Raw genomic sequence first — 16,139 nt, 5'->3', positions numbered from 1 at the left:
AGACGAGGAGGAGGAGAGCTGGACTCCCATCCGCGCGTCCCCGTGAAGAGAAGTAGAGCTGAAGTTTTGGCGCATACACAGCGTCCACCGCTGCGCTCACCGGTGGGATTGGGCAAAACTAAATCCATCGAAATCCATCTTTCATAAAATCATTGGATGGTTTGGGTTGGAAGGGACTTTTCAAGATCGTCTAGCTCCAACTCCCCTGCCATGGGCAGGGACACCTTCCACTCGTCCAAGCCCCATCCAACCTGGCCTGGAACACTTCCAGGGATGGGGCAGCCACAGCTTCTCTGGGCAACCTGTGCCACTGCCTCAGCACCCTCACAAGGAAGAATTTCTTTGCAATATCCAATCTCACCCTGCCCTCTAATAGTGTGAAGCCATTCCCCCTTGTCCTGTCACTCCCAAGTCATTGTCCAAAGTCCCTCTGCAGCTCTCTTGGAGACCTTTTAGGCACTGGAAGGGGCTCTAAGGTCTCCCTGGAGCTTCTCTTCTCCAGGCTGAACAGCCCCACCTTTCTGAGCCTCTCTCCATGGCATCTCTTAAACACCTCCAGGGATGGTGACACCACCACCTCCCTATGTAATTCCCTATCCCAGTGCCTGAACATCCTAACAGGGAAAACATTTCTCCTCACATCCAATCTGACTCTGCTCTGGCTCAGCTCAAGGCCATTCCCCTCCCTGCAGCCCTGGCAGGACACACATCTCCCACCTCTCTCCAGCCCTGGCAGGAGTTGCAGAGAGCCAGGAGTTCACCCCTGAGCCTCTTCTCCAGGCTGACCAAGCCCAACTCCCTCAGCCGTTCCCCATGTGTTCTAGACCTTTTCTGCCCTCGTTGCCCTTGGCTGGACTCACTCCAGTGCCTCAATGGCCTTTTTCCAGTGCGAGGCCCAAAACTGAACCACAGCACTGAGGTGTGACCTCCACAGTGCCAAGTCCAGAGGGAGTTGCCAGGTCATGTCCAGCATCTCATCCACCAGCACCACCAAGTGTCCTCAGCAGGATTTTTTCCAGCATTCACTTGGGGAAAAGGCATTCAACAGAACACAAGCTGAGCAAAACCCTGCAAGAGTGAAGGTGGCAATGGGTCTCCTGCAGCACTCAGAGTCACATCTGCTTGGCTTCACGTGGGAGATGGCCTTTAGCAGCAATCTGCTCTAACCAGCATCTCATCCACCAGCACCACCAAGTGTCCTCAGCAGGATTTTTTCCAGCATTCACTTGGGGAAAAGGCATTCAACAGAACACAAGCTGAGCAAAACCCTGCAAGAGTGAAGGTGGCAATGGGTCTCCTGCAGCACTCAGAGTCACATCTGCTTGGCTTCACGTGGGAGATGGCCTTTAGCAGCAATCTGCTCTAACAATAACCCATCCACCCTACCGCGCACCATGTGGGCTTCTTCCGAGAGCGGGCGTAATTAGCGAACAAGGAAACGACATGACAGCTAAAAGGAAGATTTAGAACTCATTACAAAACAGAGCCTAGACATTAATCTTAAACATATGCAAGCAGACAACACAGATGTCATCAGGAATGAAATCTGGGGCTCAGTTTCGTCCACACGGCTGCACGGCCAGGCACACTGCTGGGGATGGCATGTAGGAATGAGGAAGGGCATGAGCAGCAAGGGAGGCTCTAGCAGTGTAGCTCAGCAGTGCTCTGGGTGTCCTGCCCTGCTGCTACACAGCCCAGGATAGCAGGTAACTGTCGAGCAAGGCTATCAGTTAGTATTTAATGGGATGAAGAAGAAAAGAGGTAAGTAAGCAGAAGTAGTGGGTGGAAATTTAACAAGGGAGTAGCTCCCACCAACACAGCCAGGACTGATCTCAACAAAAGTGGCTCCGTGCTCAGTACACATAAAATGAGGCAGGAGTGGCCAGGATGAGTGGGCGATGAACAGGGAGAAGGGTTTGATGATGTGAAAGGGCTTTTGCACCAAGCTCCTCCATCCCACTCAGATTTGCTTTTCTTATCACGTATTGAGACTGGTAGCAATAAAACACTTGCTAACTCCTTTTCCAGAACCTCGGGAATCAAGTTTGAAAATGTTTTTTTATGGTTTCCCCGTGGAATATTTCAGCAATAAAGCTCAGAGTGTAATTGAATCCGTTCCCGTGGCAGCCTTGGGCTCCAAGGCTCAAGCAGAAAGTTGCTTTCTGGCTGCTTGTGCAGCTCGCTCCAAACCCAGCCTGTTCTGCCTCTCATCCTCTGAGCTGGCTGTGGAGCATTCCCAGCACGTGTGAAAGCCTGGTGCTGAAGCACAAACCTGTTTTCCACAGACAGCATTTTCAGTGATGGTGTTTAAATGTAAAGGATGCCCATAATGTCCCTGCCCTGGAGAGTGCAGAAGACCTTTGTCAGAAGGGGAGAAGACAGCAATAGATTTCAAGCTTTAAAGAACTGGCCATGAGATTTTGGGCAGAAAATTCATTCAGTTCAATCCTGAGCTGATTTAATTAGTTGTTTTGTCTCAGATGTCAGCAACTTTGCTACCCACTGACTAGGAGCCTTCCTGACAGAGATGGAAACTGTGGATAGGAAAAAATCTAATGATCCCCATGGTCCTTCTGAAATGATGCTGGGGTCCAAATCATTAAGACATGTTGAGGTAGCAGTGCTAAGCCCTGTAGATAGACACAGTTTCCTTCGCTTCCAGTGCACAGGATTTGGCTGCAGTTCCAGCCTGCCTTCCCTGTAGCCTTTCCAACACTTTGCTGTCTGCTCCAGTTCATTGTTATTCAAGTCATATGTACCAAGGTTACTAATAATTTCAGAAATGACCCTTTCATGATGACCTACGACTCTGTACTGTCCTTCTGAGCACCTGAGCAACCCCAGTTATTTATGGGCTTAGCCTTCGGCCTCTCCTGCCAGGCAAGGAACACAGGTAAGGGACAGGAGGGGCATGCACAGATCTCTTCTCTCAGGTAACCAGTGACGGGACCCAAGGGAATGACCTGAAGTTGTGTCAGGGGATGGTTAGGTTGGATATCAGGAGAAGGTTCTTCCCCCAGAGGTGTTTGGGCACTGAACAGCTCCCCAGGGCAGTGGGCACAGTCCCAAGGCTGACAGAGCTCAAGAAGTGTTTGGCCAATGCTCTCAGGCACAGGGTGGACTGTTGGGGTGTCCTGTGCAGAGACAGGAGTTGGACTGATGATTCCTTGTGGGTCCCTTCCAACTCTGATGATTCTGTGATTCTGTATATGATCAATGTGCTCTGGGTTAGAAAGTTCCTGAATCACAGACTCAATACCCTAAACAACTGAAGCATTGCTGTGCAGAGGGTTGTCATGAGAGTGTAGTGCTTACCTAAAAATCCTTCTTTTATTCACAGGCTACTTGTTGCACTCATGCAACAGCTTTGTATTTGCTGCCTCCCTCCCTGCCTTGGCAGAGGGCATGATGCTGAGCTCCAGGCTGCCCCAGACTGGGTGCAATGGAAACAGTTGAAATGACAATAAAATAGGCCATGAAACACACATGCAAACCCTCCTCTCACCTGAATGTACTTCTCACTGTGTCAACCATGTAAGAGTTATTTGCCTACCATTCACAAAGACCAAGTCAGCTGCAGTCATGCCCCAAAGCAGCGCCCTAAGTTGGATATGCAGGAGTTCAGGAGCCCCGGGGTAGGGCAGCAGCCAGAGAGGTTAATTACCACTGCAAACTTGGGTGAAAGAGCCCTATCAACAGCTCAAATTTCTCAATCTGTGCACACTCTTCCCACCTCTGCTTGCCACATGACGCTGTCCATGAATACCTGGCTGCTGCAGTGACTGTGCTGAGGTTTGTTTCTGTTCCCCCACTGGTGTTTATTAGCTCTGGCTCTCCACCACGGGCTTATGCACATGTGATTATCCAGAATTTATATGCTACCTGGCAGCAATCTGTTTGCCTGACAGCACTCAGTTTAATTTCCAGAAAGGTAGAAATGGGCTCATTTCAAGCTATATTGTTACCTAACAAATGGAAACGAAGCCTCAGGTTGGCTCTTCCCTTGTTTGTGTTAAACAAAACACACCAGCGTTCCTTTTCCTCCTCTGTCCTGAGGCTCTAACACCTCATCCCCTTTCACTGAAAGCCCTTGGTAATCATTAATTGCTCCTCAATTTTGCTGCTACCCACAAGGGTTAGGTCATGCTCAATTCATTCCAGCCAAGGTAGAGGACAGAGCCATCCCCTCCACAGGTGTCTGTACCACCCATTCAGCCCCAGAGCAGGTAACACTGCACAGGACACTCTCCCCCTCCTCTTATCCCAGAAAAGGCAGTGAGCAATGGGAATGCAAAGCCAATTATTTCCTATGTGCTCACCACATATTTTACAGCAGATGATTTGATACATTAAAATGCTTGGAGGGGCTATAAAATAAAGCAGTGATTGTTGTAGCAAGTTGTGTTCTTTACCTTTCAGCATGCCAAGATCAGGAAAGCAATCCCAGTGCCAAAACACTGGAAATTTTGCTGTGTGTTGCTAAATACCATACTTAAAGTTTTTGTCTGGTATGAACTAACATAAAATCTGGCAGTCTTACACCAGGCACCCTGAAACACAGCAGAAAGGACATAGCAGAGTTCTGTGTATGCAGATTTTCCTTACAATGGCCACAGTGCTGCCAGTGCATTCCTGGAATGTGGAAATACATGGCAGCCAGTGTCAGCCATGGAGAAAACCATGCTGTGCCTGATGTACCAGCAAAAGCTATTCAAGCACTCACCCTGACATAAAAATAACTCCAAAGAAGCTGTGTCAGATCAGCTTTGTGACTTCATCTATCTGCCTTGCACCGCTGGCTTTGCCCTGCACAGCTGGGTACAAAGCCCAGGGGTTCTAAGTGAGGGACTTCACAGGATAATCACAATTGGAAGGGACCCTTGAGGATCATCTAATCCAACTCCTGGCCCTGCACAGGACATCCCTGATAATCACACCCTGTGCCTGAGAGCATTGGCCAAACACCTCTTGACCTCTGCCAAGCTTGGTGCTGTGACAACTTCCCTGGGGAGCTGTTCCAGTTCATCCCCTTGTTTGACCATTCAGACCCTTTGATTTCACAGCCTGCACTAGAAACCTGTGCAGAACTGAAATGGTTTCAATACAGATGATATGAGAGAACATTATGTGTTCTCCAGGGACTCACCCCTGAGACATGTGTGGTGGGACATGCATTTCTTCACTCAGGTACAACAAGCTGTCCTGTAAAACAGCAACACCAGGATTAAAACTCCAAATATCTGAAAGCTCCTTTTTAAAATTGTCTAGAAAAATACAAAGGTAAGAGTTGTTAAATACCCCAAGTGCTATGATACAATTCTTGGGTTTCAGAAATGGTGTTGCCACACTGGATTTGAATTCAAGAAGGTGAGCCCATAATGCAAACAGTTATTTCCACCTGATGTTCTCAATAATGATCTGAAGAAGTATTGTCCTGATGGGACAGAGAGCCTGTAATTACATTCTTCATCACTGCTGGCCCTGTCTGCAAAAGCAGCTGCCACAATTCTGCTGGTGTTTCTGATGTAACCCAACAGCTCTTAAAAAAATCATAGCTCACAGAAATTCTTCATGTTGCACCACAGAATTGCAATGAATTTCAAGAACAGAATATTAATTCCATATCTTCTAAGCCTTCCAGAAAAAAAAACTATTTAATAAACAGTACTGCAGGCCAGGCTGGATGGGGCTTGGAGCAACCTGGGCTAGTGGAAGGTGTCCCTGCCCATGACAGGGGTTGGAACTGGATGATCTTTAAGGTCCTTCCAACCCAAACCATTCTATAACTATTCATCCTCCTTAAGGACCATTAAATGAACATATTCTCTCATGAGAGTCACGAAAAGGGAAGTCAAGGAGTAAGGGAACATTAACCTTCCCTCTGCATTTTCTGTGTTCATTCACTTGTGTCATGAATTTCATGTCTGGTGTTTCTCACTTTTTAATTTACATCAACATGATTATAAGGACTATTTACTTTCAGAAAATAATGCGATGCTGAAAGAGCAAAGACTTTTTGTCTTGAGAACACACTTACCTCACCCTCTTGCAGAGTCCCATGTGTAGAAACTCTCCTAGATCAGACATCTCAAATCAATAATTATTTCATCAATATCACTTGGTCTCCTCCTTCAGGTATTTCATCCTGACAGTTCACTTCTGTGCTACACCCCATAAAATTCCAGGGTAAAACACTCCAATCTTCCTTCAGCAATACAAGCCTCATAATACAACAGCCTCTCCCAGTAAATGCCTCCAAAGAGAATCCCTAAACACAGTTTGCCTGGCAGTAGGAGCTATCAGGAGTCAGGTACTGGGTGTCTGAGCTGCACCAAGCACAGGTGCTGGTGGAGGTGCTTTGCTTGGGTTTATGCACTAAGAGCCATTCTCCACCTTCCTGGAATAAAAGGCTGAGAGCTTTTCACCCTTCAGCATGCTGTCAGTGAACAAGGGAACAAAAACCCTGTCTGTTCTGCCTTCATTTTATGCAAAACTACAACCAGAAAGGTTTGCCAACTCCACAGCATCATCCAGCCTAAACTCAGTCCTGCAGGAAAAGCCTATGGGCTCAACCACCTCTGAGATCCATGGAAGATGTTGATTTTACTACCCACAAACCTCACATTTGACTGTGAAATCATAGCTAGAGTTTTCAGACAGCGAAACAATAGGAGTAAAACGTGTTTCAAGTGCTGTATTTATTCTCCTGTGGTCTGTAAAGTCTTGGCTGAAACCAAGAGTCACACAAATGTGCAGTCAGGAAGATTCCAACCTTCAGGCACCACCATGAAGAAGTCACCAAACTGCCAGCAAAGACTCACTCCTCCTAAATCCTTATGCTGATTCCTCTGCCTCTTTTGCTAACAGGTTTTTCACTGACATACATGAACATTGAGACCTGACACTTCCATCAAGAACCACCTAGCAGGATGAACTGCCCAAATCAACGTGTCATTTCCAAATCCTAGTAGTCATGTAAACCCATTAAGTGAGAGCTGCTCCATTATCCATAAAATATAAGGTTTCCAACAGAGCAGGTTTTAAAACTTTGGTTGATTAAGTAATAGTTAATACGATTTTGGTTAATTAAATAAGCCTTTGGTTGTTGTTGCCATAAAATAAAGCTCATAAAACATGTTTTACAAGCATTTTTCTGCTCTCCAGTGTTATGTGAAGGTGTTTAGGTCTGTGAAGGAATATGCAAACTACAGAGCATACGCAGAAATCCTTAGTTTCAGGCAATTTTAGGAAGCTTATTTTTAGCTTTAGAAATTATATAACAATATTAACTAGAGAACAAACACTAAAAATAATCAATCTTATGAAGATGAGTAAGCAATACTAGCCCTGAATCTTACAAATATTATGGAGTGGGAATCAATGGTTAAATTCCAGGTAAGTGATTAAATGATTCCATGATTAAATACATACCATGCCTTCATTAGCAAAAATTACTGATGGGAATAAAGCAGATGCCCTAAACACATCCTTGGCAATTAAAATTTCCTTGTATTAACTCCACCTGATGCCAAATCAGCTACAGAAATGCCTCAGTCTTTTTATTGAGGCTGTTATCAGTAGTGTACTTCGAATCCTTTGTACTGCTCCATCACAAAAATCTCTGTCTGGATTCCCAGTTACATTCCCTATCATTCCAGTTGGCTCCTGGGCAGAGGCAGCACACAGGACTACAATAGTTGCCCACTTGGGAACAAGACTTTGGTTTTGGCACTCAAGTTAGGCACCCAAGTCTGACCAAATATGCAAAGAGCTACTCACTGGGACAAAACTTATTCCCCACTGCTGACAAACCATTTTTCCAATGAATCTATCCCATTTGGCAAAAAGATGTAGGATTCCTACCAGATGGATCACAGAGGGAGGACTCAGCCCTGTGCAAATAATGCCTTAATACCTCTCCTGGGAAAGGACTAGAAGTATTTATTGACCCTTAAAGATCTCCTGAACCCTGGGAACTGGGAGAAGTGTGGAAACCAGGAGAAGCAATTCCCTGATAAGCAAGCATGACCTTGCCTGTGAAACAAAAGCTGATTGCCTAATAGGACCTCCTGGATGTCTGAAAGAACAAGTTTATTGTCACCTGCAAATGCATTTGTCAAGGCATGAAGAAATCTCATTTTCCTGCCTTTCAAGCAACAGCAGCATTGGGAGAATGCAAAACAACAGAAGAAATAAAGGCAAAAAAATTAAGGGAAAGGATCACACACAGAAGTTTAAAAGAAATACAGGGCAAAAAACCCAGGAATGGATAGTTATACTTTGAATTCTTCTGCATTTACACAGCTGAAATCAGCCCTGAGAAATTCACTGGCAAACATGGTCATTCAGGCTCTTAAGGCATTATTATATAGCAAATTAATAATGAAGGAGGCACATGTCACATGCCAGTGAGACTGTAACATCACACCTGTATGTATTTATGAGAGCAGGGGAAAATAACTGACCAGGCACCAACACACTCAGGCATGGGAGATGTTTAGAAAAGATCCCTCTGTGGAGAAAAGTTGAGCTACTTCAGTAGGGACACAGAATCACAGAATAATCAGAGTTGGAAGGGACCCACAAGGATCATCACTCCAACTCCTGTTCTTGCACAGACACCCCAACAGTCCACCCTGTGCCTAGGAGTGTTGTCCAAACACTCCTAGAGCTCTGTCAGGCTTGGGGCTGTGCCCACTGCCCTAGGGAGCTGTTCAGTGCCCAAACACCTCGGGAAGAACCTTCTCCTGATATCCAACCTAACCCTCCCCTGACACAACTTCAGACCATTCCTTGTGTCCTGTCACTGGCTGCCAGAGAGAAGAGATCTGTGCTGCTTCTCCGCTTCCCCATACAGCCATGAGGTCTCCTCTCAGTCTCCTCCAGCTGAACAGACACAACTCTGTTGAGTCTCAGAACCTCTGAAACTCTGAATTTAACTCACTAACTGCTCCTTTTTGGCAAGTGCTGTGGATTTTACATTAATTTCCCTCCTTAACAGCTACATTCATGTTCAGCTAAGAAAAAGATTGAAGATCCAGCACTTCCATTGCTAAAGTTTGTTCCCTGTTCCTCTGCACAACAGAGAAATGAGAGTTTTGTATTGCAGAATACCTTTACCTCCGTTGGTCACTGATTGCCAACACAGAAATTAAATACCAGGTCTTTATGCTTCAAACACACTCCTTTATATTGGAGTCTGTATGTAGAATGTCTTATTTCCCTCTCACTCACAAACCTGCAGCTCCTCCTAAAACAAGTGGGGTTGCAGCAAGGACAAAATTTACGGGCAAGTTATGCAAAGCTGAAATGTTTCTAGGGCAATGTTTTATAGCCCCTTGGAGTTCCATACATAGTATTTCACTGTGCACTCAAAAAAGCATTTATTTACACATGTGTCTGAGGTTTTCTGTCAGGTTTAAAGTTCAGCCTTTTCTCATCTAATCTAATTTGTCCAAGATGGATGGCTTTGCTTTTTTCCTTTGGAAAACTAATGCTGTGACACTGTTTCCAATTCTTCCTCCAAAGCAAAACTTGGGTGTTGGCAGCTCCTCCAGAATTTCAAACCCTGCCAGACAGAAATTAAAATGCTTTTATTAGAAGGAAGTCATATTATTCGCCTCTTGGATAACCCTTTGCAAACCATTCTTTATTCGTCTGGAAAACCTGCAAGTCAGTTACTCTGTGAGTTTATAGGGCTGTGCTGTTACACTGCACCACTGCTTTGTACAGCTGAACGTGTTCCATGGACAATAAAAGTCTTAGCTGGCTGACTCACACAAACTAATGACAGGACAGATGAGAACTTGCCAGTAATTTCAGTTCCCCAGAAGGGACAGTTGTTTCGGATCCACACTGAGTTTCAAGCTCCAGGCATGAGATTTGGGAGCTGACTGGCATGTGAAAAAACTTCTAGATTGATCAGAAAAGCAGCTGATGCAGGTGATATGAAAGACCTGCCAGTTCCCCTGAACATGGATAGCAATGTTACTGCAATGTCAAAGTAAGCAGAAGGGTGAACTGGGTCTGGTAATAAAGGACCCGAAGAGAGGAAGTATTACCCAGGTACTCACTTTCCCAGTGTAACTAGCCTGAAATCCCCAACCTCCACAGTGCAACAAACCCTGCCCTCCCTTAGCACCTTGGCAGTGGCAAGCACAGGAGCTGTAATTCCCAAGGAAAAGAAAGGCTGAAGCATTTACTAATCGCTTTACCCTCTCTAATCCTGATCTGGGAAAGTCAATATGCTAACACAGGCATTAAAATTCACTCACCCCATCCTTCAACAACCCCAGGTTGGCAGAGGGCTCTGTTCAGCTGCTTACCTTCCCCGAACTCGCTCAGCAACTCCTCCTTGGTCCAGTTGCAAGATGTGATGAGGAAAAAGCCCTCTGGTTTCAACACAGAGCTCAGGGACCTCACGTACTGCTTCCGCTTCCCCACGGCGTCGTCGGGATCCAGGCTGATGGCATCCAAGGTGCCCTTGTCAATACAGATGTCAAAGCCTGACAGCTCAGCTGATGGAGCCAGGAAGTCTTCTACCTAAACCAGAAGTCTACAGCTGTGAAAACAAGCTATTCAGGAGCTATTCAATCTTGAATGCAAAGCAAGACTTTAAAAGGCAACGTTTCAAACCTGTGCTCAGGAGAGGGTAACTCACAGGCTTTTCACACTTACAATGCCATGGCAGCTTCTTTCTTCTCTATGTACTATGTGATGATCTATTTGCTGTAATCTAAAGTTCAAACTAACATGCCTGAAGTTCATTCTTTAAATCATTATTTGTACTTTGATCCCTGCCAGGCACAGCAAAAATAGAGCAGAACAGGCAGTGCCTGCCATGAAGAGATTTTACAGCTGACACACAAGAACAGAGACATCACACAGGTACAGAGCTGGAGATAGAACAGCACAGCAGACAGAGCTCAGAATGACTGGCTGAATCACAGGATGGCTGAGGCTGGGAGGAACCTTTGGAGGTCTTCTGGTCCTGCCCCTGCTCCAGCAAGGCCTCTCAAACTTTTGCTGCTGCACAACTACTGGTAAGGATTCTGTCACTTAAGGATTTCTTCCTCTCTCTCAAATCTGAAATTCAGAATGTTGCAGCTAAAATAGAGAACTCTCCAAAGAATGAGAACCACTATTCTGCTCGCTGCTCCACACAGGTAAATCTTAGCCCTACTGCCTGTCTTGATTTGACCCAAAATCTTCCTGCAAACAGAGATTTATCTGGTTAGAGTTCTCTCACAAATGAATGTCAAAAGACATCATTCACTTGGTACACTGAATACATCTGAATATCAATTAGCTCATTCAGTCTTGGGTTCCAGCTGCTTTCTACTTCCTCAATAAACTTACTCTCAAGACTTACCTTTAGTTTAATGTTAGACATCCCTTCTTTCTCCCTCACTCTCTCTGACAGTTGTATTGCAGAAGGAGAGTAATCAATCCCAGTGAGATTCATGTAGCCAGACTTTGCCTAGACAGAAGCAGAGAATCTTAATCAGTGTGCTAGGAATCTTTTTATCCAACCAGTACATTCCCTATCTATAATCTATTTCACCTCTCCTCCTCTTAATGACAGAAAAAACCAACCCCAACCAACCCACCTTTTACTCATTTTTATACCTGTTACCATTGCAAGAGCTAAACAGCTCAGGGAATGAGCTGAAATAACTCCATTCTGCCTAAATACCTCCTCAAAAGAACTGCTGACTGAAAGCTGGTCTGTGTCAAGTGGAAAACCGAGCAGAACTGTGAAAAGTAACACCCTGGAGGGGAACAGCCTCTCTTATCTGCACCAAAAGTAACCTAGAAACCAGGAATTTTCAGTGATGAGAACATGTGACAGTGCCAGATGCTTCAAAGTAAGGAAAAAAAAAACCCCTCCCTGATACAGAACATTTGAGATTGAGCAATTATTTGGTTTATAACCCAAACTGTAAGAGCCAAGATATGCAATACATTGTCCTAGCACAGAAATCCACTGCAGAATCATACATTTTTCTAATTATTCATGCTAATGTCTATTTGAATAGAGTTATTTGCATGCTGCAAGGTCCCTGTATCAGCAATTTTCAGGCAGGTTAGGCATCACATAAAAGAGCATACAGAGAGTTTGTTAATCTAAGTTTGGAGGAGATAAGGATAACCTAAGCCAGCCAAGTCAGGCAGTGAGATCCCAGCAACCCTTTGGCAAAGCAGGTGGGCTCCTTGCATCAGCTGAGGCTGGGAATGTGGGAGGGGAGCAGAGACACAGCTTCACTCCTTCTCTTCACTTTTCACAAGGAGTAATGAGGAGAAATTGAAAGAGGGAAATTTAGATTAGATACCAGGAAGTTTTTTAATTTGAGGGTGGTGAGACACTGGCACAGGTTGCCCAGGGAGGCTGTAGCTGCCCCAACCCTGGCAGTGTTCACAGCCAGGTTGGCTAAAGCCTTGAGCAACCTGCTCTGGTGGGAGGTGTCCCTGCCCGGGGCAGGGGTTGGGGCTGGATGAGCTCTAAGGTCCATTCCAACCCCTTAAGATATTCTGAGGTAGAAGCTGAAGCAACCAGCTCGGAGTATCACATGTGTCAGCTGGTCTGGAGAGATCCAAACCCAAGAGGCTGAGCTCTGAGCTTGTGGCCAGCTGCAGGCTGTCACAGCAGACACAGGGAGGAGGCCTGGGTTTGGTTTGGTTGGGTTTTGAAAAACACATGGACTAGCATGAAGCAATCAGCTGCATGTCTAATTGTTCCAAAGGCTGATACCTCAACAGCAAGGAAAACTAGGAGGATTTTTACAACAATCCTTCCTCCTTCCAGCAGCCCCTCAAGCTGTGTGAGCTCAGTGCTAGCCAGCTGTTGTGAATTGAGGGCTAATTTCAGCTAAACACAAAGACTGTGTTGTTTGCATGGGATGAAGAACAGTGTATTGCTCAGGCTTCTGCCCACGTTCCTCCCCAGAGCAAAGCAAGGCTCCCTCAGATGCCTGTGCTGAAGACTTGAGGGTGGAAGAGTAGTTCCCACAACAGCTCCTCTGTTTGGAAAGGAAGGGCTTGAGTCACTTCAGGGAGTTCCCATTCACTCCTATAGTCTCCAGGGCAGAGAAGGAGAGTTTAAAGATAAACAACATTAAATGCTGCTAAACCTGTACAGCCTGACTACGACAGGATCCTTCACCCAAGTGCCAAACGTGACCACACTGCATCCTGCAGCTGGACTCCTGCCCTCAGGGTGGTATTTATAGCACTCTGATGCTGCTTCTTGAAGCAGCAGATTAGAGAGCAGGAGGTGGTTTGCAATGTTGTCAGCTCTGTCCTGTGCTTGGGTGCCAGACACCCTCACGTGGGTGAACACCCTTCCCTTCAGAGAAGGTTTTCAGTATTGTTGGCTCCCACAGTGCTCACAAAAACAAGAGAAGGTCAGAGCTTTATGTGGCAGCAACATTTCCTCAGAAGAGCTGGAATTTTTTGGAAGGCAAAGGAATTATGTCATCCATCTAGTCCACCAGATCCTTGAAGTTCACATGGGCAGGACCACAGTCTACTGCACCCATAGAAACAGCAAAGGATCCCACTTATGTGGTACTTATATACCCTCAAGTGATTCCCTTTTAGAGATGTGCTACTAATGTCCTCTCTGACTGAGTCTTTCCCAGTTTTGCCATTTCTGTCCCATTACAGAGTCCAACTCAAGTGGTGGAACAGCCCTGTGGGAACTGCTGTGCTTGCCAGAAAGAATCCCAACTTGATTCTCAAAGCTAACACACACAAACATTTCTTTTACCTCAACTAAGCAAGTGAGATCCTGAATTATTTAGCACAAATAAACAGTGCAGTTCCTGAAGTCACTTTTCAAATGGGAACTGGAGTGAAAATTTCCTATGAAAGCAACCACAGCACTCTGAGGTGCTTAATGCAGGGGAGGAGGGTGCTCAGTTTAATAGTGTTTAAAAGCTAACAGGCTGTCATTTTCCCATTACAATATGAAAATCATTGTCCCATTTGTAAGTGGGGTCAGTATAAAACTGAAGGCTTAGGAATGAGGTTTTTCTGTTGGTGATTTCAATGATGATAGAGCTAGCTAAGATTGCATTTAACAATCATTATTATGAGGCTAATTTCTCTTAATGGGAAGAACAATTTCTGCTTTTGATGATAAAACTTCTCCTGTGCTGTGGTGTAGCAGCCAGTCCCCATAGAGGCTAAAATCAGAGTCCATGTTAAAAAAATTCCATCATAAACCTGACTTTGACTTCCAGAACCTTCAGTTCCTATAGTAACTCATGGAGCCAATGTAGGATGCAGAATAGAAGCTGTGACAGTATGACAGCCCCTTTCTTTAACCAACTACCCTGAAGTGTTACACCAAAAAAAAATCAACTAAAAATCAACGAAAAATAGAAAAAAACACCGGAACTCCTAAACATCTTGTATGACTGTGTAACAACAACATCATAACACTACGGTTTCCACCCTAACAGAAAGGGACACTACTTGAAAAGAAGTGTTACTTACTTTGTAAGTCTTTTAGGTAAAAGTCTTTGGGTTTACCCACTTTTTTACACCAATAACTAGTGTTATTATCAGAACTGAGCACAGAGAAAGGGCCTGGTTTTACACATCAGGGTTCTGTGTGTATTAGGCAACTTAATTCCCTTATCTGGGGGTGATTGCACAACAATGGGCAGAAATGCAGTTATAAATGCAGGGAAACAGAAAGGTAAAGTTAAAATAAGGGATGATCAGGCTGACTAATATAATTAAATACTACAAATTTTGAAACCTGCAATACTTTTGTCCTTCACACAGGTTACAGCTCACCATGGCCATGATTACTACTATCACCTTTGAGAGCTGTACTTAAACTGCTCCACTTGGAGCTCTGACTCTGCATGAAAAATACACAAACTGTGCAATATACCAACCAATTCCACCAGCAGAACACCATTCCCAGTTCCAATGTCAAGCACAGAGCTGTCAAGGGGGACTTTGTGTCTTTCCAACCACCTGATGATGCGCACCATGCTTTCTTCTCCAAACCTGTGCAAAACAAGGGCTCAGGTCATTAAAACAGCAAAAACCAGAAAGTACAAAAGGTACAGCAAATTTATTTCAGCACTCTCTCCAGCTTTTGCAAAGCTCCTCTTACTGTGACTGAAGTAACAATTGCCATAGATCATATTCCATGTTTGCTCTGTTCAAATGAAAAGTAATCACATGGCCTTAAAATTCACCAACTGGGAGGTGAAACCATCCATATATTAAAATAGGTAGCAGCAAAGGGCAACTTGTGTAGCTACACCTGAGCTCAGGGCCAAAACACAAATCTGTTAGTAACACAGACCTCAACTACCAGCTCAGTTTCTACGTATTGAGAGTTGTCCAAGTGCAGCTGAGAAGTCTGCACTGCAAAATTGGGCAAGAGAGGAACTGCTGGCTTCAAGACTAAAACTCCCCATCATTCTGTCAGTAACCCACTGCATTGCTGGCTGTGTTTTTGCAATGTCTGTCTTGATAAAGAAGCAACAGAAACACTCTGGTGGAGTTATTTTATTTACCAGATTTCCCCGGTATCTCCGATGTCTTCAAAAGTTTGCAGTTCTCTTTCATACGCAGCATCCCAGCTGGAATCAGGAGGAAGAAAGGACAGGATATTGTGATTAGTACTGGGAAATGTTTAGTTTCATAGTGTGTTAAGGGGTTGGAATGGAGCTTAGAGATCATCCAGCCCCAACCCCCTGCCCTGGGCAGGGACACCTCCCACCAGAGCAGGTTGCTCAAGGCTTTAGCCAACCTGGCTGTGAACACTGCCAGGGTTGGGGCAGCCACAGCCTCCTGGGCAACCTGGGACAGTGTCTCACCACCCTCACAGGGAAAAACCTCCCGATACGTAACCTAAATTTCCCCTCTTTCAAATTGAAACTGTTACGCCTTGTCCTACCACTACACACGTCTAATCTGTTTAACCAGCCAACTGATGTGCATTTCCACCCCTTAACATCCCGTCAGTCTAGGAAAGGGCGAGAAGGCTGTGTAGCTTTCTAGAATCACAGCCTGGTTTGTGCGGGGAGGACTTTAACGCTCAGTAATGCCGCCCCGTGCCATGTGCGGGAGCATCCTCCCTCCTCCCGCCGCGTGCCGGGACACAGCCCGGC

General features: G+C 45.3%; 1 protein-coding gene across 1 annotated transcript; it reads right to left on the bottom strand.

The window, feature by feature from the left end:
* Positions 1–9,103: 9,103 nt before the first annotated feature.
* METTL10 (methyltransferase like 10) lies at positions 9,104–15,608 on the bottom strand (the record flags this gene model as incomplete). Its single annotated transcript, XM_009075155.1, has 5 exons — positions 9,104–9,568; positions 10,326–10,542; positions 11,372–11,479; positions 14,910–15,024; positions 15,543–15,608. Coding segments are annotated over 5 exons (634 nt in total), but the record flags the coding sequence as incomplete, so codon positions are not given.
* Between the last annotated feature and the right edge of the window lie 531 nt (positions 15,609–16,139).

This window comes from Acanthisitta chloris, unplaced genomic scaffold (assembly GCF_000695815.1).
Source record: "Acanthisitta chloris isolate BGI_N310 unplaced genomic scaffold, ASM69581v1 scaffold245, whole genome shotgun sequence".
NCBI classification, from domain to species: Eukaryota; Metazoa; Chordata; class Aves; order Passeriformes; family Acanthisittidae; genus Acanthisitta; species Acanthisitta chloris.
The sequence above is the reverse complement of the archived record's forward strand: the minus strand, read 5'-3'. Positions and strand labels throughout refer to the sequence as shown.